At 37.4% G+C, this 24,697-nt stretch overlaps 1 protein-coding gene across 6 annotated transcripts in view; it reads left to right on the top strand.

Annotated features, from left to right (window-relative positions):
• The window catches only part of NRXN3 (neurexin 3), a 1,287,124-nt gene that overhangs the window by 1,099,528 nt on the left and 162,899 nt on the right, over window positions 1-24,697 (top strand). For all 6 annotated transcript variants that reach the window (XM_081936219.1, XM_081936218.1, XM_081936223.1 and 3 more), the window contains one exon: window positions 23,101-23,272. In XM_081936219.1, the coding sequence (XP_081792345.1) occupies window positions 23,101-23,272 (172 nt within the window). The remainder of the gene's footprint in view (window positions 1-23,100; window positions 23,273-24,697) is intronic.

Genomic DNA, 24,697 nt, shown 5'->3' with positions numbered 1-24,697 from the left:
ACAATTCTTTAGTGTCAGAGGTGAAAATATGGGAAGAGACGAAAAGCATCCATGGGTGCAAACATCAGGGAATGCAAAGGAAAGGCATGAAGACTAGTAAGGGACAATCCCTGAAAGGAAAAGGCAGGAATGGGTAGACTAGTTACCAGTGAGACTTGCTTTCCATGGATGGATGGGAAGGGCAAAACCCCGAGGAACAGCCATTAAGCTCCTCTGGTGTAGTGGGAGAACAACTAACTGGATTTTGTGATAGCCCTACTCCACACTGTGTATCAGCCCAGCCCTAATGCGCAAAAGTAGCAATCCAGACTTGAAATTTCTGAAGTTGTCTTTAGAACAACTTTAGACAACAAGGTGCCCCAAGAGTAGAACATAGTGTTTGTTTCATGTGGCTATTGCTTTATTCACATCTATCAAACACAGTGTAGGCTACGGCAGAGATTAGCAGCCAGGGACCAGTGAGCCAACTTAAGGTCACTTTTCACCAAGTACAGAATAGAAATATGACCATTTTTTTCTGTACTAAAAATGGAGGAAAAACTCCCTTTTTTAAAGTAATGGTTGATCTCAGATCAGGGCAAATATTATGTTGGTTTCTTTATTTTAAAAAGTCCTTCACTAAATAAGAATTCAGAACTCTGAATAAAAAATGATCATCAAACAATGAAATAATAAAATAATAGTCTTGACAGACTAAAAAAGAGAACCGTCAAATTAAACCACTTGGAAGCATTTGAGCAGTTTAAAATACTTTCTGCACTTCTAAATAATAGAAGCTTTCACTGATATTTGAAAGTTTGTAAAATGAATACTTGGAGGCATATTCTAATGTTAGCTGCCAATGCCAAGAAGTCCCTCTTTTGTAATTCAATGCTGCCAAAGTTCCTGAATCAGAGCTTCCTATCAATATTTATGGCACCATCATAATGGGCAGGAAAGAAAGACTTCAGACTTTTGGGTTAGAAGCTGGCAGGAAAATTCGGAAGTTATTGTTACAATACATCTGGAGGGTCCAGATTGAGGAAGACTATTTTAAAAGTACGTAGATACAGTGAATCCTCAGCTAGGTTTTGTAGGCTTCAGGTTGTTAGGTCGGGTAATGGAAAGACACACTCAGGCTAAGGCAACAACAGCTCTTTATTGTAACAGAACAAGTATGTACAATCCAGCGAAGGTTGAGTCTGACAGCAGCCCTTTTACAGGGAGCTGTCAGACCCTTCACCCAATGAGATTAAACCTCTGTTCCTGCCGGAACAGAGGACTTTGGTGGAAATCATTATAACTGTAGCTAGTATCCAACACAGGTACATCAGACAATTTCCCCCCAAATACCACCTCAAAAGAATAAAATTAGTTAGAGATACAGTTTTTTACAGTGGTTAAGGTGGTGGCCTAGAAACTAGAACATTGTGAGTTCTACTCTTGCCTCAGGCACAAAGCCAGCTTGGAGACTTTGGGCCTGCTATTCTCTTTCAGCCCTAGGAAGGAGGTAATGGCAGTGGTGGGATTCAAATAATTTAACAAGCGGTTCTCTGTCCTAATGATTTCTTCCAACAACTAGTTCACCAAACTGCTCAGAAAGTTAACCACCGGTTCTCCCAAAGTGGTGTGAACTGGCTGACGCCCACCACTGGGTAATAGCAAACCACTCTGGAAATTTTGCCAAGAAAATTGCAGTGGTTGCTGAGTGTTAGCAATGTCTCAAAAGCAGGCACACACATGCACAAACTTTGCTGAGTGTTAGCACTGTCTCAAAAGCAGGCACACACATACACAAACCTATGAATATACAGTAAATACTAAATTCTGCCTGGCGACTGCATCATCCTCAAGGCTATAAACACACATAGAATGATCCAGTTGGGAAGAGATCTAAGTATACATCACATTAGTTATCTGATTACTGCTCAGAAATGGTAGTAACTGTTGAAACAGCAGTAGTGGAAAACAATTTTCTGTGCTGGTGTGTATCCAATCTCAAAACATCAGAATCAGAATAGAGCTGGAAGGAACCTTGGAGGTCTTGTAGTTGAGCTCTGTGCTCAAGCAGGAGATCCTATACCATTTCAGATATCCCCAAGCTGAGCACCAATTCAACCTCGGGTGCAGAAACTATCTGCCCACAGGATATCTTACTAGAGCCTTTCTCCTCCAATACAATGACCTTTATCTAAATTTGCTCTCTGGGTCTCCTCTCATTTCACCTATCCCCAACTGATGTTTCTGGCATTATTCAAATCTTTGATAGGTTTAACCGAATTGAACCATCTTAATTGGTTGGGACTTTATGCAGAAAGGGGCTGAAGGACACTTAGCTATGAAACTGACTAGGTTATATGAAATGGAAAGGGTCTTGTACACAAGCCAAATTTCCTTCAGTAACAATAAATGACCACAATCGAGCCCAAAATTTATGTCTCTAAGCAAGACAGTTGTTAAGTGACTTTTTCTCCATTTTAACAACCTTTCTTACCACAATTGTTCAATGAATAATTGCTGTTGTTAAATTATTAACATGGTTGTTAAATGAATCTTGCTTCTCCATTGATGTTGGTTGTCATAAAGTCACACAAAAGATGATCACATGATCCTGGGACAGTGCAACCCTCACACATGGAGGTTGCCAAGTGTCCAAATTTTAACCCCGTGACTGTGGGGATCCTGCAATGGTTATAAGAGTGAAAAATGATCATAAGTCACTTTTTTTCAGTGCTGTTGTAACTTCGAACAATCACTAAATGAATGGTTATAAGTTGTCTCCTGATATTTTATCTCCAAATTTCACATTCAGAACAATCCTCCAACAATGTGTGATAATTGTTTCAGGAAATTCACAAATGTATTTGCTCCTGGGATGAGGTGGGGAGTGGGATTTCTTCATCAGTTTCCTATGCTTCAAATGTTTTGAGATTTTCTCTAGGGGCACTGTAAGTGGCCAAGGGCTAGAAATAGATTTTGAAACTTCAACTGGCAGGTTGGTGCCATCAAGTGGCTGCAAGAATTTCAGCAAGTAGCAGAACAAAAAGATGTTTGTTTTCTTTTTCTGCATAATTCTTGTTGTGTTTCTGTATTTAGGATGATGTTTCAGCAAAGAGTTAGTACTTCCCATGTCTTTCTGTGGTTGACATTGATTGAAATCTTGAAAAATCATTATTTTTATCCCCTCCCCCCAAATGATGCCCTTCGATTTCATTTGGCATCCTTTGTTCTGTGTTCTTATATCTATTTTCTTTGAATGAGGTTGTGACCAACCACTGGTAGCTCCAGGGGTGAAATTCAATTTTTTTACTACCGCTTCTGTGGGTGTGGCTTGGTGGGCATGGCAGGGGAAGGATACTGCAAAATCTCCATTCCCAGCCCACTCTGGGGCCAGCCAGAGGTGGTATTTGCTGGTTCTCCGAACTACTCAAAATTTCTGTTAATGTTTCTCTAGAACCTGTCAGAACCTGCTGAATTTCACCCCTGGGTAGCTCCCATCTTTGATCTCTTTGATAAATACACTTTGGCTTCCAAGTAGTTAGCTTATGTCATACTTTGAAATATTTGGCCCATTATTTTTTTTCTCTGTGCATTTTATAGCTTTTCGGAGAGGCCGGTTGTTTAGCATTGGCAAATAACTTTGGCAGTCTAGTATCCAGCTTCCAGACATGCCTTTATGTTTTGCCAAAAGGTCAAGTTGGTCCCAGAGGTGTAGTAGTAGCACAAACACAATTACCGGGATGATGATGAATGTCAATGGCGATGTAAAAACTGTTCTCCCTTCCAAAAAGAACAAAAATACAACAACGTTCCTCTGCCAAAGAAGGCTGCCCAGATTCCTATTACCTTAATACATGTCAGGATGGTATAATAAGACATGGCAGTTGCTAAAACCCACAAGAATTGGAGAAGGGAAAGGATGTGTCATTCTGTTTTTCAACTGTCCTTCTAGCTATTGATTTTGGTAGTCAATTTAAACTTTCCCCTCAACTGGGATGGGATGGGATGATCTAGGGTGGATAATCAATGCTGACAAGCAGCAGATTGGTCCCAGGTAGCAATTTTTCTCAGCTTCTTTTCATCGTGGTTATGAAAGGCAATGTGGATTTTTGATTATAATGTTTAAAAGGATGAATTTACAATGTACAGAGCCTCTCTGTGCACTGTGGGTATAATACTTGAGAGAGATCTTGCATGTTCTGAAAATGACTTGTCGACGTGCGCTAGGATGAGGCATATTCCCGTGGGTGTGGAGTAAAAGGGGATAATGTTCTTCTTCAACTCTTTGACTGTTTTTCTACTTTATTTTCATCCAGCTGCAGCACCCATATCGATGCAATACATAGCAGGGAAATCAAAGGAGGCATCCTTGTCTAGCCGGAAGCAAAATTCTTCTGTATCCCCAAGACAGCAAATGCATTAAAGTTGCAGAAGCTTCACAAGAAATTGTAGCAAGGTTTCATTGTGTTTTTTTAAAAAAAATAGTCATGGAAGATACAACTTGCAGTCTAGGTTCAGCAAAGATTCCTAGTGCTATAGATACATCTGTATATATTGGCTGCACGTTTACTATGAAAGTGGCCAGAAAAGCATTCAACTTCTGCCATAATTTTAAATTAAGGTGCTGTGAACATCCAGTTTAAGACTTTTGTCCCAGTACTGGCTAGCCAGATGTCCCTTTAAGCAAACAAAATAAAAAGCTCTTTTTCCCCTTGTTGTCAGATCCTTGCTGGAGGGATAGGGTGATTCATAAATCAATCATATCTTTCTCTAAAGTTATCTAGTCTAGAAGCCATGGTAAATTCTTGTAACAATAGATTTTTATCTGTTTACCATATCTCACATAAAGGAGTCTTAAGTCACATAATTGCCTGTAACTGTGTAGTATAATTAGTAGTGAAGGAGCTGCATCTACAAGCAATTTGCTAGCTTGCTTTTTATCTGCAGAAAGAAGAAAAAGTGGAATCTCTGGGTTGATATAGGAAATTTTAGCTTCTCAACATATGAAGAGCTCTCCATGTAGGAATTAAAGAAATTATATATTTTTTTATCTAAAGAAGACTCTTTATTTGTCCATATTCAACATGGTAACGTTCCTCTTTGTGGCAGAATTAAGGATTCTGTCATGATATTTCCCCCCCATACAATTATGTCTGATTCTCAGAGACTGCCTGGACAAGTTCCTGCAGTTTTCTTGGCAAAGTTTTTCAATAGTGGTTTGCTAATGCTTCTTTCCTAGGGACAAGAGAAAGTGACTGTCTCAAGATTATTTAGCTGGCTTTGTGCCTAAGGCAGAACTAGAATTCACCATCTCCTGTATTCTAGCCTGATGCCTTAACCACTACCCTGATATTAGTCTTTATTCTTTATAAAGTCATGAAGAGAACTGTAGGGAGTACCAAGGATAGTAGCAGAGGGAAGCTCTGCCACAAAGGTAACAATCAAATAAATGGGGTTTGAGCCCATACCAAGAAACAGATTTATGAGAATGCATCAGACTACCCTCCCCCCAATTCACCTGAAGATAAAATTGGGAAGAGCTATAGCTGTTATAATAAAACTAGCTTTAGGTCTACACTATGTCTGTTTTGTACCCTGATCAACCTGATAGAACTGACAAGAACTGGAATGTGGGTGTATTTATGATACATTTAATTTTGGATTTATCAAACTGTCAAAATGTGCAGGATGTTTTAGCTGATATGGGATAGTGAATTCAAGGACAGAATGGAATTTAAGACAGTATAGTTTTTCAAAGTTCACTTCATTAGGAGAATTGTTTATTCCATTGTTTATGTGAACAATACTGTTTGTCATTTGCCAGCCATTAGGAAGAGCCCCAATGTATCCTCATTGTTGCTAGGAATGGATATCTATGAATGGAACTGGGGAATTTTCACTTGAGATGTCAGACTTCTTTTGACCATGATCAAATTTTATGTACCATAATTCTCTGTTTCACTGAATTCTTAGCTTGCAGAGCTCCAAACAGCACACAACTTTTCTTGGTGGGGTTTTTATTCAAAGCCATCCTATGAAGTTACTGGTCCCTTTTAAACAGGAAATCATTCTTCTCTAACTTAAGCTGATTATTATTTTCCAGGCTTGTCAATGGAAATCTCAAGGGTGTAATCTCTCTGCAAAAAAGTTGGTGTATAGCATATATTTTTGGCTCATTTCTCTGAGATAAAGATGGAGCCATTATAGAATTAACAGAGTAGCTGTTCTCACACACACACACACACACACACACACACACACACACAAAATAACATGCTGCCTTGTCACATTTTATAGCAATGATAGGTTTTGTAACTTTTTAGAAATGAAAGTCTCAGATTTTTTTTAATGGGATGTAGCATAATACTACATTTTGTTATCCTCTTATTGCTGTTGCAATCTTTAGTTTGCAAGATCAGTGGTATAGACTATAGAGGAAGCATGTTACAGTATTTACAGAATACAGAATAATAGATTTGGAAGGAGCCTTGGAAGACTTCTAGTCCAACCCCTTGCTCAAGCAGGAAACCATTTCAGACAAGTAGATTTACAGGCTGTTCTTAAAAGCCTCCAGCAATGAAGCACCCGCAACTTCTGAAGGCAAGTTGTTCCACTGGTTTACAGTTCCCACGATCAGGAAATTTCTCCTTAGTCCTAGTTTGTTTCTCTCCTTGATTAGTTTCCATTCATTGTTTCTTGTCTTGCCTACTGGTGCTTTAGAAAACAGGTTTCTGGTTTCCCTTCTTCTTTGTGCCAGCCCCCCAAATATTAGAACACTGCTATCATATCCGATCAGCTCTGGTGACTACAGTGTTATTTTACCAGACAAAGGGAAAAGCATAGGATGCAACATGTTTTCATTTATTATTGAAGTTCTTTTAATTGTTAGTTGGGAACCACCTAGCATTTGATATAATATGGACCGCTATATAAACATTTTAAATAAATAAAATTTAAATAAAACCAGAACGTGAATATGAATCCAAGAGCCTTGAACTCCACTGCCAAAGAAAACCAGGGTGCCCAAGATATAAATCACAAGTTGCAGACTTGTTGAATGAAAAGACATTTGGTCTAAGTCCTGCCATTGTGGCAAAACGAGCACAGAAGCAGGTGCTAGGCTTTGGGTTGATCCTGAGAAATAAACATGAAGTGGCATCATTTTGTATATTCATCAATGATTTGGTCCAAGAAAGGGAAGCCAGGTCAAAATTAACCTTCAACTGGTTCTTGCCAAGCCCCATAATCTTACAGGCTTATTTGTGTGAATTACTTAGTCATGTGTTCCAAAGTGGTATCCATTTGCTCTTTTTTTTTTCAAAAGAGGTTGATGCTAATATTGTATTCCCACTGTAAGATCCAAGAGCATTGGCTATGATCAGAATTTCTTTAAAAAATAAAATAAAATAATTTTCCTCTATTAATTTCAGGAGTTTCTCCCCATGTTTTAATTACTTTCCTCTCTTCGTTTTTAATATGGCTTAATTTTTTAAGATGTGCATTTCTTAAGATGTGCATTTCTTAAGATGTGAATTTCCTAAGATGTGAATTTCTTATCTACCGTTATTGCTTTGGTATTTTCCATGCATTATTCCTGCATATCAAATGAGGCAAGCTTTTTTAGCAATGTAAGAATTCAAAAACTCATTCTAGGGAGTTATCCTACACTGAAGTTGACATCTACGCAACGTTGTGTTAGTATGCGCAAAAGGAAGGAGGCAAGTAAAACAACATGCCTGAAAAAATGATTAAAATGCTGAGATGCTGAGAGTACCATTTTAGACGTATAATCTTCTATGACTGTAAGTGGTTAAACAAGCACCATTGTTTTCAGTGGGTATCACCAATGAATTTAGTTATCTAAATAGGAGTCAAGGTAAATAAGAGCTGAGGTGCAGTGGTTAGAGTGCAGCACTGCAGGCTACTTCAGTTGACTGCTAGCTGCAGTTCAGCACTTCAATTCTCACCAGCTCAAGATTGATTCATCCTTCCATCCTTCCGAGGTGGGTAAAATAAGGACCCAGATTGTTGGGGGCAATAGGCTAATTCTGTAAACCGCTTAGAGAAGACTGTAAAAGCACTATGAAGTGCTATATAAATGTAAGTGATATTGCTATTGCTATCTGTATTTCAGAATAAATATCTTTTCAACAACAATTATCAGATTTTGGAATCAACAAGTTTAATTTTAATTTTCAGAACTAAGAATACAAAAATTGAATTCAGACGCTATTTAGGCTGTATGTGGGAACGTTCTTGCTTAATATGTTCACTTAGTAATTATTTTCCAATTGTTATTTGTGTAAGATTGGCATCCTACTTTAAAGGAATATTTTCTTATCAAGGAGATTAACATTTGCCATGCTTATAAATTACTTCTACTTCCAGTTTGTGGGGGCGGGGGTGTTTCTGAAATGAGTTGAAGAAACCTTAGTATTTGTTCATCAGTAAAAGAATGTCTATTGGATAGTTGAAAAATAAAATAAATAAATGTCAATATCATTTGGAGGAAGTAAGAATAGTTTTTGAGAGGACTAGCATAATTTTTTTTAGGAGCCATGAATTTCTGTAAACTTTAGAAAATAACATTTGCAATTAGCTTACATCTTCAACTTATAGCTAATGATCAGATGTTGAAGAACTGGATATTATAATCAGATTGCAAAATTGCTGTACTTCAAAATGTCATTATGCATTTTGTAAAGTACAGCTCTTTCAATCCTATTATGTTTCCCCACCTACACAGACACACACACTGTCTTTTTGTGTACCATAAGTCAAGACTAATGTGCTTATTTTGAATTTTTATTGTTGTTGAAATGGTTGTTAGGGAAAATTTGTGATGCTGCTCTAGCATCCTTCAACAGGCAATTGCCTGCTAACTTCCCTCTCCTCTCCTTGCCTGCTAACTCCCCCCCACATCCCTTCCCCTCCTCTCCCCTCCCCTCCGAACAATGGCATATATCCAAACAGGAATTGGACACAACAACACATTTTTATTATTTTCTGAAAAAGATTATGAGGCCCATTTGCACTCCAAATTGTTAATCAATATAATCAATGACGAAAATGCATCTCAAGTTGTAATTGCTGCAGTAAAATGTGCAGAAAATTGCTGCACTGGGCTGCAGCTATTCAAAATTGCTTGAATGAAGAACTAGGCAGGCTGTCCATAAGTATGAATTGTCTGTAAATTAGACATTCTTAATCCAGGGACTGCTTGTGACAGCTGAGACTAGGTTAAATGGGGTTTAATTGATAGTTTATAGTTAGAGCTTAGTTAGAGCCTTGACTGATTCTCCTTCTGTTGTTCACCATATTTCCGAATTAAGTCAATGTCTATGGTTTTCTAATTTAGAAATAACCTGAATGTTGCCTGATTTGTTCTAGCTGTTCTAGAAAGATATATTGGATGTTCGCATTTCTGTTTTTGGCATATTTCTACCTTCTTTTTTTAATCAGTTGCTGTCTGTCCTTTGGCATCTTTTAGTATACAAATTTAGGTTGGGAGTTTGGAAAGTTTCATTTGTTTCCAACTTCAGCATCTTTATAAATGTTGACATAATACTACTTCTTGTCAGTGGTGGGATTTAGCCACCTTCCCTTTTTCCTCTTTCTTGTTCCTTCTCTTTCCCTCATGCCAGCCACTCCATTGCCTATTTCTCTATTGCAACTTAGTGCAACTCCCAGGATCCACTTTGATAGTGGGAGTGGGTAATTTAACAACCGGTTCACCCAGGGTCAGGTTGGCTGTCGTCGGAGATTCGTCCCGCATGTGTGGCAGAGCTGGAGGACGGGGATGGGTCATGCCTCCCTTGACAGCCAACCTGATCCTCGGCGAACTGGTTGTTAAATTATTTGAATCCCACCACTGTTTCTTGTCTTGTCTAACAGCTTTCTGAAATTCTTTGTTAAGTTCTTTCCTAAGGTCATTGCTTTTCTGGGCTTTCATTTCTCTTCTGTTCTTGGCAATTTCAATGGTTTGTTCTATCATTCCGTTTGATTTCTTCTCTCTTTTAAAAAAAAGAATCTTTGGAAGCTCTTTCACATTCATCCTTTGCAACCCTTTTGACTTCATTCCACATTTCTTCTTTTAGTATGTTTCGCGAACCAATCCTGACATAAAACCATGGTATAGTTCATTTGTTTTGACATAGGTTGTTATGTGAACACAGCACTTGTGTTTTATTAACTTGGGTTTAAGGTTAATGCATTATGCAAATGCAGCCATTTGTCAAGGTTACCTAAAACATGTCACTGTCCATTCTGTTGTTATTTATGTCTGAATGGGAACAAAAAGAAGGTTGGTTATATTGATAAATACTAATATTTAAGATAGTAAAATAATATTTAAGAAAAAAGTTTAAAAAAAGAGAACAAAGCCAAGATTTGCTGGAGAAAAAAAGAAAGAAAACAGAAATATAAAGTAGTGACTTCCTACTTCCTTAAATTGGCTCTAGGGATCAGTTGGGATTGCTGCTGTTATTCCAGCCTCTCTGCTATACAAAACTTCTTTCTGACTTAATACCATTTCTTAGTTCGCAGTAGAGTTCCCCAGAGTTATAGTCTTGGTCAGCTTCAGTCTGCCTTCCCTAGGGATGAAGCCTGAGGTGCTTTGGAATCTGTGGCTATTATGATGGCCATGTGCCTATCCCAAAACATCCAGAGCAGAGGTGGTATTTAACCAGTTCTGACAAGTTCTGGAGAACTTGTAGCAGTACAGTAGCAGAAATTTTGAGTAGCTCGAAGAAAATAGCCTGGCCCCACCCCCACTGCCTCCCAGCTGATCTTTTGTTGCCCTGAACAGGAGAATGGAACTGGAAAGCAGGTTAGTGGGGTGGGGAGGAAATGGGAATTTTGCAGTATCCTTTCCCTGCCATGCCCACAAAGCCAGACAGACAAAGCCACGCCACGCACAGAAAGCCATGCCCACAAAACCGGTAGTAAACTTTTCTAAATCCCACCCTGATCCAGAGCCCAAAACAGGAAAGTGCCCTGGATCTGACAGTCCTGTCAGAGCAGTGGCTCTATGATTTGAATTTGGGGAAACCTTTGGTGTTCACCATAATTAGAGCATACGCTGTGTCAGCGTTCCAAATATCATGCAGAATTAAATCAGAATCAAAGACAAACCTTCTTTAAAGTTCCAATTTAATAAGACAGACATGTTGGCATTGAGCTATGAAATCCCAAATCTGATTTGCTTCCTGGGATTCCACCTAGTTGAAAGTTCATGATCTTATCCCCACACCCACAATCCATCACATGGTCCAATCTTCATCTTCCACACTGGCATCTACACCCCTCTGCTTCCGGTCAGGTGTCGAGGTGCGGAGACAAAAGATGACCTTGGCTTCTATAAAAGAATGATAACAATACATTCCACAATCCTACTCCTTTCTATTCCCCCCTCCCAACTACTACACTAATGAAACAGCATAGGAAATTAATAAAAAGTGTGGCAGGCCAAAGATCCTAATAAGAACATAACTACAGGCCTGACACCCTGATTATGATGGGAATCTTTAGTGTTGCTATCCAAAATAAAGGGTGGCTAGACACTTTAGATTGGTTCAGGCCCTGTGACTAATGGACGTGATTTTGGTTCACGTTCTTCTCAAGAAGCTTTATTGGACAATTTTCATCCAGTATCTAATCTTCCCTTTTGGGGAAAGATAATTGAAAAGGTGATTGTGCAGCAGCTTCAGAGAACCTTGGTTGAAGCTGGTTATCTGGAGCCCTTTCAGTTGGAATTCAGGCCTCAATATTAGCCGCATCTATATATAGTTTCTGGTGAGGGTGGAATGAAGATTGTACACCCATTCTTGCTCTACTTGACCTCTCTGAGGCTTGCCAAATACTGTTTATATTTTAAATCTTTAAATATTCCAATTTTATAATCTCACCAAAAAATAAAAATCAACAAGAGAATTGCTTGGAAAAACTTACTCAGGAATAATCATATCTAAGTGTCATTAAGTATTGGCTGGTTCTTTTGTCCATATTTGACTGTACCCCCGCTGTGAACATAGATGTAATCCTGTACGTCAACTCATAAAGAAACCTCAAAAGCATTAACTTATCTTTTTGCAATTAACTTATGGGGAGCAGTTGTCCAAAGAACAGGTGGGTTATTTTAATGTTCCCTCCCTTATCCAGAAGGTGTTTGGCATCCCACATTGGGTGCTGATTTCTGCTGAAGTGCTGTCTTCACCACCCCTGAAGACAACTAAACCACTGTTAATACTCACTGGAAGACCTTTTAGTATTTTTTTGATCTATATTTATTCATACTGCTTCATACAAAGTTCCTTTTCCAAATAACAGTTGCATTTCTTTGCTGCAGCTCCTCTCCTGGATATATATCTAGGCTTATCTTTGCTTTGACTGCACATTGTTGGGACTGCTGTTTTAGTCCAGTTTATGTTGATAGAGTTTATAAAGTCTGTTTTCTTTTCTGACACACTTTTGTTTCAAAACAAAAGAAAACATTATTTTGCCAGCACAAGCTAGGTAGATGGTGTATTGAGTTTTTCTCAGATTACTTTGTGAGATGATAACCTTTGCACTTCTCCAATAGATTTGTTCAGCATTGTTGCTGAACAACAGCCACAAAAAACACAATGATGCTTTTTGATGCATTTCATGGTTCATTTCTCAGTTTATGCTAAAGATTGCTACCTGTTCTTTATACTCTGGGTTAACATTTGCTAAAGAGAAGAGCTAAGAGGTGTTTCATTTGATTAGGTCATGGCTTTCAATACTTGAAAAATCAGCTGAAGAGGGCTTTCAGTTTCTGGCAGCTGCATGCTTGAGCCTGGTCCTTCATGCTAGACAGTGCTTCATGCCAAGGGGAGCCTGCAGGAGCATCTCTAGCCTCTAATCAGGACTTTCATATAAGCTCTCCAAAAGCCCTCCACAGGCTCCCAAAGAGCCTCCCTCCTGCTTTTCCATTATTCCAGCCACCCTGTCAAAGCCTCTCAGAAAGATAATTTGTTTTCCTCAGAGGTATCTGTAGGTAGTAACCTATTTGCTGTATTATACAGAATGACAGAGTTGGAAGGGACTCTTGTCCAACCTCCTGCTCAAGCAAGAAAACCTATACCATGGTTGTCCAATCTCTTCTTAAGTATCTCCAGTATTGGAGCACCCATATCTTCTGAAGGCAAGCCATTCTCACAGGTTAATTGTTCTAACTGTCAGGAAATTTCTCCTTAGTTCTAGGCTGGTTTTCTCCTTGATTAGTTTCCATCCATTGTTTCTTGTCCTGCGTTTAGAGTGCTTTGGATAATAGGTTTATGGCAGGCCCTTAAATATCGGAAGACCAAAAGATTTTAGCAATTCAGGCACCTGGTAGGAGTTGAGAAACAAAACGGATGTCTTAGTAGTAGTTCCAAGAACTGAAGGATCTTCTTGGATGACAAGCAAAACATTTGTAAAGGAGGAAAATAACACAAGAAAATCCAGTTACCTTTTGGGGGGAAAAGGACCTTTGGGACAACAATGACCTGGATGATTGTGAATCTCTGTCTTTTAACTTTTCATTTTTTTTTAAATTCTACTTTTTAACATTGTTTTTAATCTATGGCTTTTGTATGATTTTACTTTTTACTTGTAAACTGCCCAATCTCACAGAAGCATGATGGGTGGTATAGAAATTGGATGGATGGATGGATGGATGGATGGATGGATGGATGGATGGATGGATGGATTTGTTGCTAGTTGCAAAGTCATGTCCCACCAATTGCGACTCCATGGACAACGTTCCTCCAGGCTTTCCTGCCCTCTACCATCATCTGGAGTCCATTTAAGCTCACACTGAGTGATTTAGTGACTCCATCTAGCCACCTCATTCTCTGTCGTCCCCTTCTTTTGTCCTCAATCTTTCCCAGCATTAGGCTCTTCTCCAGTGAGTCCTTCCTTCTCATTAGATGGCCAAAGAATGAATGAATAAGGTCAGGAAAAAGAACAGAATTGTTCAGACCTTTTAAAAATATAAATGCCTATCAGTCAGAGAAGTAATGATTCTGTAGTTAAAAGACAAAAGTGGGATTAAAACATCAGTAAATGACCCAAAGGCCCAAAAATGGGCCTGTCAACTGTTATCCTTTCCAATTTTCTACTGCTGAACTCTGTTTACTTACCCAGTTCTCTCCATTTCATTCTACTATTCACATTAGACTAAGAACTGTGATTCCTGTAATAGCTACAGTCTCTTCTTTGTGTCTGACAACCAGCAGCTTTGCTGAATAAATTTCTCTTGTTACAGGTCCATATACTGAGGTCTTTAAAGCATTTAGAAGTATGTCAGATGATGTTCTGTGGTCTTTTACTGTTGCTCAGTGGACTCATGTAAATCAGTTGCAGCAGTAGTGGCAGCTACTGTTTAATTTAAAGCAAAGCTCTTTCCAGTCTGGATGATTTCCCTCTTTGCTGCTATTGTTCTAGTAAGTAGTGCAAGTTGTGAGGTGAGAAGGATCTACAAGTATGTCCCTTGTCCACCACATTATTAATAGCAGCATTAGTGCAAGTAGCATACAATTGGTTAAAATGTAAATTTAAAAAAAATACCAAGCATAATACCCTAAAATTTAATAAATGCTTTCCACAGTGGATTATTTCTATCCACTTGTAACCTGTGGTGAGCATATTCACATGCACTTTTTTTGTAGAAAATGTTGCTTATTCCATCTTCACCTCCTCTCCCCTCCTATTCTTCTCTCTTCTCGGTTTGCATTGATAGGAACTATCACTGAATGTGATATATTATTATTATTATTACTTACCTTGAATGTCAGCACATAATTCCCCAACTATAAATTATACAATTGGGATGGAGGAGTAAATAGCATTGATGGTTTGAGGGAGATCCCAGTCTCACCTTGAATTATTCCTCTTCCTCCCTGCCTTTCCTCAGAGGTATAATTAATTCTAGGGGGAAAATGTCCAAATACAATTACCCTGATTATCCACCTTTGGATTGCAGTTTCCACTCTCACTGGTGAGCTTATTCTATTTTGAGATAATAGATTCTATTGTCCTCAGTTCTGTAACAAAGGATTAAAATATAGTGTTTGAAGTGTTTATGCTAAAAAAAATCCATCTTTGTGCTAAACCATGAAAATGAAAAGTGACTATTTTTTTTTACATTTTCATACATTGGCATGTACCTATGGACAGTCCCAATTTCTCATAGCAAATATTTGATTTCTCTGCTCTGGGTGTGGGATTTTCTTGGTGTATTCAAACTATTGTATCAGTAACTAGAGTGGAAGATTGAAAATAAAAGAAAATAGCAGACCCTATCCAGTAGGGGTTTGTCCCCAGTAGACAGCTCCAAATATCTACACAGTAATAGCAGCTGACACAGGGAACTGAAAAATAGAACTTTATATTGTCTGTATTGTCAATATACATTTCTACTCAAAGCATCAGAAGCTCAATTGACGTAAGGGATCATGAGATGAATTAGATCAACTTCCCATCTTTAAACATTCTTCACAAAGTTATCTTCGTTGCTCTCTTTATTACCAGTCCAGTTTTCATGCCAGCTTCAGTTGCCTTTCCGATCTTTCATTTGTCTGAAATGGGACTGAATGCTAGTTAAAGCCATTCATCATTTCATACCACTTATCTGATCCATTTTAAATGAGTTTGTCCAGACAACTGTGTAGACAGGACAATTTGACAATTTGCAGCTGGAGGAGGAGGTGGTGATTATGGTTGCTTTAGACTGACAAGGTCAAAAAAGAAAAAGAAGAAAAAAACCACATTGGTCTCAGATCCTCTCTGAAAAATGTCCAAAATTGTAATAGTCTTTGGTATTAATAGGTTTTAATAGTTCTGGCATGTCTTTGTGAATTTGCGTTCAAATACAGCTTTGGGATAAAGCCTGAGATGCTATTTTATCTCTGAAGAAGATATTTTATGTATTGCAAATCATTAATAATAAATTATTATTAAAATAATATTTTAAATATCTTACCTGAGGTTGTTTGAATCATCATAATGTCATCATTCAGGCAGTTCCTCAGGTTTATAGCATGAAAGAACATGAAAACAATATAATAAAGTTATCATTTATTAATGTTCACGATTCATACAATGAACAGCTATGATGGAGGTGTGTGTTTCAGAAAATCCAGACAATACCCCTTCCAGAGCAGATGGTCTTTATAGGATTGCATGTGGGAAAAGGAAGTGTTTCTTGGCCAGCTGCCCCTTTATAGACAAGTAGAATTCAGATTCCTAGAATGATGGAAGATTTGGAAGGATTATTCAGTTCTGCCCCTTACCTTGTAAAGGAATCCATTATTATAGCATCCCCAGCAGATGGTGACCCAACAACTATTTAAACACTTCCAGTGCCTGAAGATGCACTACCTCTCAGAGTACTTTGTTCTCTTGTTGAATATCTATTACCATTAGGATTTTTCTTTTACTGATATCCAACAAAAATCTACTTCCTTGTAATTTCCTTGTCCTGTCTTCTGAAACCACTCTAAACAATTTCTGTTCATGACAGCCTTTCAGATAATAGAAGACAGCTATCCTGTCTCGCCACTATTTTCTCTTCTCTAATCATCTTCAGTTCCTCTACCTTATTCTTGATAAGTTTTATTTGGTCTGTTTTTTATGTCAATCCGAAAATGTGCTTCCAAGAAGGGGATGCAATTTTCTAAGATTTTTTTAAAAATATGTTTAATAATATCTCTACTCGTTTATTTTAAATTTGATCATCTTACATTATGAGTAGGAAAGTGGAATACGAACTGAAACAGCAAACGAACAAACAATAGTGAATGGATGTAGCAGTTCCTTGCCTATACTTGAACTTTATCCTAACCATGTAACTGCCTGAAAATCAAAATATTAAACATAATCCTTTTTATTTTAACAGAAAACAATTTCATAACAATTAGATCAAGTTAATATTAGTGTATAAATTATTGATTTCATTTTTTTTAATATTCCACTTCTCCATCAGTTTCAGGAAACATTTTACCAATTAAAAAGTCAATAACATATACATCATAATTGTCATAGTTATCACAGCAAACTGTCAGCAATTTGTCTACATAGGCATGGCCATTACATTTCTCATAGATTCCCAAGCCAGCCCATACCATCTTTTATGCTGACTAGTCTGAAGAATAGGTGTTGAAGTACTTAAATCTCTTGCTGAAGACTGGAAACAAATAATTTTTGGATGCAACTCAAAGTCTATTTATGACAAATTAATTAATTGAAAAACACAGCGAAAATGAAAGGCATTGAAGCAATTAGGCATTACAATAAGTTACAAAAATTAATGTTGAAATATTTATACCTTTATCTTCTGTTGCTGAGCTAATCATTTTGTGATTTCATCTTGCAATATCTGGAACTCACCTCATATTTTATATTCATAAGAAATTGTTCAGCTTTTAAAGCCAACTATGACTAAATGGAAAGAACAGAAGTTTGCTTAAATACAAAGCAAACTCTAGCCTTCTACCAACTGTCTTCTTTGTTGTATAATGGCAAGTGTTAGTTCCAAAATAGAAGTTCCATATAACAGAGGTAATTAAGGAACTCTTGCTCTGTTGAGATTTTACCAGGTTTCTTTTTTCTCATTTTTGCTAAACAGTAAACGTTTTTTTTTTAAATCAGACTATCAGCTAAATAAAGTTTTGCCTTACTTAATTGGGCTTGATAACCAAGAGTCTTGCATGCCATGTTCTACATATAGCTACCCTCCAACTAAAAAGTGTTGGATAACATGTCTTGATTTTATATAAATTGAATGGTATTTGACTGACTGAATGTAATATTGCTAAATCAAACTTCAGTATACTTTTTGCATTGTGCAACTTGGAGATCATTTCTTTTGTAAAAAGAAATGATTGATTTGTTTGGTATGCTGAAATAGTTTGATTATATGCCGTTATAGGTCTACATAACTTCTTTTTTCCTCTGTAAATCAATATCTTCAATCAACTGATTTTTTAAAAAAATCTCAGAACTCCCAGTTTGTCAATATATGTCTCATAATGAAATATGTGTAAGGAAATAATATGCCAGCTGTGGTTGCACTGAGCCATATGGAAACTCTTAGGACATCTGTATTTCATCATATAATACTTTATGCTATACATTATGTAATTATAGCAATAATTTCATATTTGCTCTGGACAACTGCTGAAAGTAATTGCAGCCTATTGTGCAGCTTGCTAAAGTGAACATCAACTGATTCATGTCGATAATAATCATTTGACCCTCGCTTCTCTTTGTCCTACAATGTTTCTGCTCACTGGCTAGTGACAAAAATATCATTTTTTCTGAAGTATGGACTGTCTTTTTGGCCAGAATTTCTTCACCACAGATTCAAAACTCACCCCCTCTCTCTCCTGTCTCTTTCACACATACATACACACACACACACAAACACACAGAGAAAGACAGAGACAGAGAAACGCTATAGGCCAAGATAGACTGCTCTGAATAATCATTAAGTTGCAGCCTCACTGCCATTGCAGACATCCAGTAATTGAACTGAGTTTGATCAAGGTGTTTATTAGTTAAAACATTATGCAGTACATTCCCTGGTGCCTGTAATATAGGGCTGTCTCTGTTTTAGGCAATTGCTAGTTCAACTGCTGTCAATTGTCAGGAAATGACAGGTTGGTACTTATGCTTTTTCTAACCATTCTGAGATGGAAAGTACATTTTGTAGCTAAGCAAGTTTCTGAAGATTCCATTTGCTCCCTAGATATCTAAGAAAAGTAAACCTGAATAACAGAAAAGTTTGCAAAGATGTTAAAAACTTTTAACACTTTTAGTCTTTAAATCAGTACAAGGAACTGAGCAAAGCATGAAAATGGAATTAAGTCTTTGATAAAGGGACAGTTTCTATGTTAATAATCATGAACCACCTTGGAAAATCAAGGCATATTAATAAACATTGGAATACAACGAGCATATACAGTACAAATATACTTTATATTTTTTGAAATTACGAAGATCAAATGTAAACAATCTCATAAAATGTCATAACTACAACTCCCAGAAACAACAAAAGTAGCCATATTTTGAAAGGTTTAACCATGGCATATGAGGGGATCTAGATATAGATAGTAAATTTCAAAACATCCTTAATAATATTAAATAACTATTCTGTCTGCTTGTTAATGTCTTCTTGCTGCTTCGTATGCATGGAAAACACAGAAGAAATAATTATTGCCGAACTATAAAACTAAGGAAATCACACAGCACATCCCATGATAATCTGTGTTCACATTTGTTTTTATTTTAAAGTGAGATGGAAAGAGGCTAGCATTACTTCATCTTTTATATCACAAATGTACTGCATTTAGAAAACAAGAATTATTCTTTTTTGGTTAAGATGCTAAGCTTGTTGATTAGAAAAGTCAGCAGTTCAGCGGTTTGAATCCCTAGCGCCAAGTAATGGAGTGAGCTCCCGTTACTTGTCCCAGCTTCTCTCAACCTAGCAGTTCAAAAGCATCTAAAATGCAAGTAGAAAAATAGGAACCACCTTTGGTGGGAAGGTAACAGTGTTCCATGCGCCTTTGGCATTTAGTCATGCCAGCCACATGACCATGGAGACGTCTTTGGACAGCGCTGGCTCTTCGGCTTTGAAACAGAGATGAGCACCATCCACTAGAGTTGGGAATGACTAGCACATATGTGTGAGGGGAACCTTCAAAACATCCATGTATCGCCTCTGCCCAACTGAAATGGTGCCGTGCTACACGATCTATAGTCAAAATAAGTCTGTTGATCATGTGGTGCAGATCTTAGTACATAAAGAAATAGCACATATTTGCTATTAATACCCATAATAAAAAAGGAAGCTTCAGAGGAATAATAGTGATTCCTGAACGGAATAGAATTTTTTTAAAAAAATCCTTACATAACAGCTGTAGCCAGTAATCCTTATGGTATACTCTATCCATGAAGATCATTGTGTCATCTTCCTTGGTAGGTGATTGGCCTACCAAGGAACAGAAATTGTTTTCATGCCTAGAAATAAAAAGAATCAAGCTGTTCTACTAGATTCAGTTCCTGTAAATAAGTTAAGGGAATCTAAGCAAAGGATATTACTGATATTGTGGAGCCAAAACAAAAGTTAAATATGGAGCTTACTATTTTACACTCAGATACTAGAAATTCATTATGTCTGTGACAATGCTGAGCAATTGATGAAATGCAGGTAGTACTCGACTTATGACTAGAAATGAGCCCAGAATTACAGTTGTAAGTCATTGTGTTCATAAATTGAGGCACCATACTCAAAGTTGTTTTTTATGATGGATAGTTAATACAGTGGTCGTTGTGAACGCTGCAGTGAATCCATTTTCCCCAATGGGTGTTGTTTTGCCAGAAGCTAGAAGTAAACACCAGAAACAACCAAAGGTTTTTTTACAAGTTATGAACACATGACTGGAGGGCATTGCAAGCACCTAGAAAAGTGATTCAGTTGCCAAGCACCCAAGATGCAATCACATGACCATGGGTGTAAGGACTTGACTCACCTAGTCCCTCAGGAAAGCAAGACTCTTCAATCTATGAAGTTGAATCAAAAGAACCTTTACTGAGAGAAAGTGATTGCAGGAAAGCAAGGCAAAATCTGAAAAACCACTCACAAAGCACACACCATTCTTTTGTTTCCCCAAAACCAGTCTCCCTGACCAGTCCACCAGCAGCCAATGTGAGCTGCAAGATTGTTATGGAAACTCTGAGGAGCTAGGCAGATAACAGTTCACCCACAGATCACGACGGCCTTGAACTCAGGCTGGACCTGTCTGGGACAGACTTTGCTTCATCTCTGAAGTCATTCTCCCTCCCTAATCCCTCAGCAATTACAGCACAAGCAAGCCAAAATGCCAGCATGCCTGCTCCTCCCCACTTCCAATAGAATGCCAGGACCAGTGGTGGGATTCAATTTTTTTTACTACTGGTTCTGTGGGCATGGTTTGGTGGGCGTTGCATGGCTTGGTGTGCATGGCAGGGGAAGGATACTGTAAAAACTACATTCCTTTCCAACCCCAGGGGAAGGTTACTGCAAAATCTCCATTTCCTCCCAATCAGCTGGGACTCGGGAGGCAGAGAATAGATGGGGGCAGGGCCAGTCAGAGGTAGTTTACCAGTTCTCCAAACTACTCAAAATTTATGTGACTGGTTCTCCAGAACTTGGCAGAACCTTCTGAATACCACCTCTGGTCAAGACCCAATGGTGGACCTGACAATGGGTGTATATTCAGCCATTCATCTTCAACAATGAATCACAAGTATCTCTGGGAAAGTCCATCATAACTTTGAATGGTCATTAAGCGATTGGTCATATATCACACATTCCCTGCATGTAGTCAAGTTCAGTTTTACTTGGCTCTTATACAACCAGCCTAATTATCCTAGTCCTGGATTGATGTGACTGTTGGTTCCTCTGACCTGTTTTATCTTCCCTTCTTCTATATTTTATCTACCTTTGTTTGTTTGTTTGTTTGTTTGTTCTTTCTCTCTCTCTCTCTTTCTCTCTCTCTCTCTCTCTCTCACACACACACTGTTTTTTCTCTTTCCTTTTCTCCTCTTTTCAGTCTTTTCTTTCCATGGCTCAGTTGACATCACACTCACCTACTTCCACATCATCCTCTTTTCCATTCCGTGATGGACCATCCAAAGAAAATTCAAGTAATGTTCTCAGCAAACTTCAATATAAGTTATTGAACAAATATCAAAAAAGTTATATAATGTATTTTCCCCATCTGACCTCAATCCACGGAAAAATATGCATATACCATTGCTAGGTTTATTCCTGTCCTTTCACATAATTAGAAATATATTAAAATCAGCCCATACAGTATAATGGGATCACAGGATTCCATCATCTTTTTGATCATCTTTTATCTGATCACTTTTAAGTGAAGAGGTCAGGAATAATCCAGGTTCAGTTCATATAGAAAACTTATGTGTTACTATTCAATGATACTCATGTAAAGTGTTTGGTTAATATATTCATTTTTTTCTGATCCATTTGTATGGTAATATTACCGTGATATGACTCTAAACTGACGATGCAACTTTATCAGAATGCTAATTGGATAACAGCAGGACAGATGGATTCAGTCTGAGGAAACTGACATCTGTGTGCTTTATCTTATGCATTCCGTTTTTACCTTATGTGTTCAGTTTTCTTTTATTGGCCACATATAAGTCATTCTGGCTGTAAAATTGGCTTTTATAATATTGCTCTTCAAAGTACAATTTTTGTTCAGACTTTGAAGTAATTGTATGGAATAAAAAGTGCAGATGGGATCAATATTGCCTTGTTTAAGATGAGAAGCGGATGCTCATTTTCATGTTAAATGTTATATTGTTACAATTTCTGATGCCAGTCTTGAGTAAAATAAGATTTTAAAAGAATTAGAGAAATAAATGAGTCTAGGGTACACTTGACGTAGGTTATATTTATTTATTTAGCATATAACATTGGTACATGAAAATCAGAAGTCTACAATGTTATTACAGAGTAGTAGTTTGGCTGTCTAAGATTGGTAGTTCATTCAGTACACACTCACACCCTATCCTGGGTACCTCATGTGTGTGTGTGTGTACTAGCTCCATATGCAGGGCAGCTAACAAAGTTCTGTGAGAATGTCAGTGTCATTTGGGGGTTTTCCCCCACCAGTTTTTGCTTCACATTTGGTCGGTCCAGTGCCAGTTGGATTCTTGTTTCTGCCATTAATCCCACTGGAATGGTACCTATTTATTTATTTACATGTTTCCAAACTAGGTTGGCAGAAGCTGAGGCGAGTGATGGGAACCCACTCCTTCATGCAGTGTTAAGGTTCCAAGTGTAGATTGCAGAAAGTCAACTTTCTCCGGCCGACAAATCCAGCATCTTTAAGACACTCAGCCACCATGCCTCACTTGATTTAGATATTATTTTGCCCTGCTTTATATCAGTCTTATATCATATGACTTATAAAGGCAAATTTGTCCTGCACTGTCATTTTGTGTACGTTCATCTTATTACTTTGATTGAAACATGTCCATCTTTCAACTGTTCTTCCTGTGACTTTGCTTCCAGATTTACCCACAACTCTTTTCTTTCCTTCACAGGAACAAGGCAAAATTGGAGTAGTCTTCAATATTGGCACAGTAGATATCTCTATCAAAGAGGAGAGCACTCCTGTGAATGATGGCAAATACCATGTTGTGCGTTTTACACGAAACGGTGGTAATGCAACACTACAAGTAGATGGATGGCCAGTAAATGAGCATTACCCTTCAGGTAAATCTCTAAATAAAGATGTCTTTCACCCTTTAAAAATTATTATCCTTAGATCCTGAAGTAGGAGCTGTAAAATATATTTGGTGAAGAAATCATTCTATAACTCATCTTGCAAGAATGAAGAGCTGACTTAAACATCTTTTAATTTTTTTTAGAAAACGTTGACGTTATTAGATCATATTCATCATGCTGATCAATAATATATTTTCTGTAATGTCAATTGCTAGAGAACAAGAGTGGCACAATGAAGAAGAAATCACATGCACCACTGAATATAATCTGATTCTGCAGAGAATGGAAAAAATGCAACCTATAATCTACATGTGTTCAAATATTGCTGTAGATTAATGGGAGATCTAAAAAAAAGTTTAATGCACATTGCTGCAAACTACTGTCAAAACTATTTGGCACTATTGAAATTGCTACCTGTGGCTTTTCTTAGTCATTAATAATGGTATATAATTGAAGAAAAATTAAGTTCATTGACTGTAATGCATAGCAAAAACAATCATGAGTATTTAGAATCACTAATATTTATACTGGTTTTTGTACATTTCTTTATTTTGTCAAATAGTTTCTTTCTGATGCTTCGACAAAAACTGTTTGAAGCAGTAAGGAATGTACAGAAATTTATATTTACTGTAAGTGCAACAAATGTAGTTTTATGTTTGTTTTTATTTTAAACAGTCCATAGGTCTGATATGTAATACTACTAGATGGATGCAGTTAGACAGCAGTTGATCAACTAAGCTATAATTTTATTTTTTTCAGTTGTTTGAAAAATACCTTAGAGTCTTAAGGTGCTCTTAATTAAAGCATAGCAATGAAAAAACAGTTAAAATTAGTGATCTCATCCACTCCAGGAAATGAAGATGTATGTTGGACAGCCTATCTAAACGTATTTAAAATAGAAAACAGTAAGATAACTAAAAGGTAGTACAAAAATAATCCAATTTATGGGATGACAATCTATGCTATTTCAGACACTTCCTTCAAATTTAACAAAGGTGAGCTAGGAACTGTGCTGTGGATGTGATACGTCCTTTCATTGGAAAGTGGAAGAATAAAAATCAGAATACATTCTAATAGGTTGCACTAAGAATGAATTCAGTATTCCACCTAACCTTTGAAATGTTCCATTTTCCTTAATCCATCATTGATATATTTTTCTATTCTTGTGCATATGTATGCCAAAGGCATTTGGGGATATTAAGCTGGAATTGGCAAATTTGGAAAAAGGACAGAGAACAAGATCATGATAATAGACAGTGATAAAATATCTTGCAGACATTCAATATGCTATGTTTCTACTTTCATAGCAAAATTGTATTGATACAATTCCATTTATGGTGTTTTGGTCAGCAACAGGTAGGGAATCATTTCAGAATATTTGTTTCAGTTGAGCTCCATTGAAACAATTCAGAG

This window comes from Natrix helvetica (assembly GCF_964273705.1).
Source record: "Natrix helvetica genome assembly, chromosome: 1".
Lineage (NCBI taxonomy): Eukaryota > Metazoa > Chordata > Lepidosauria > Squamata > Natricidae > Natrix > Natrix helvetica.
The sequence above is the reverse complement of the archived record's forward strand: the minus strand, read 5'-3'. Positions and strand labels throughout refer to the sequence as shown.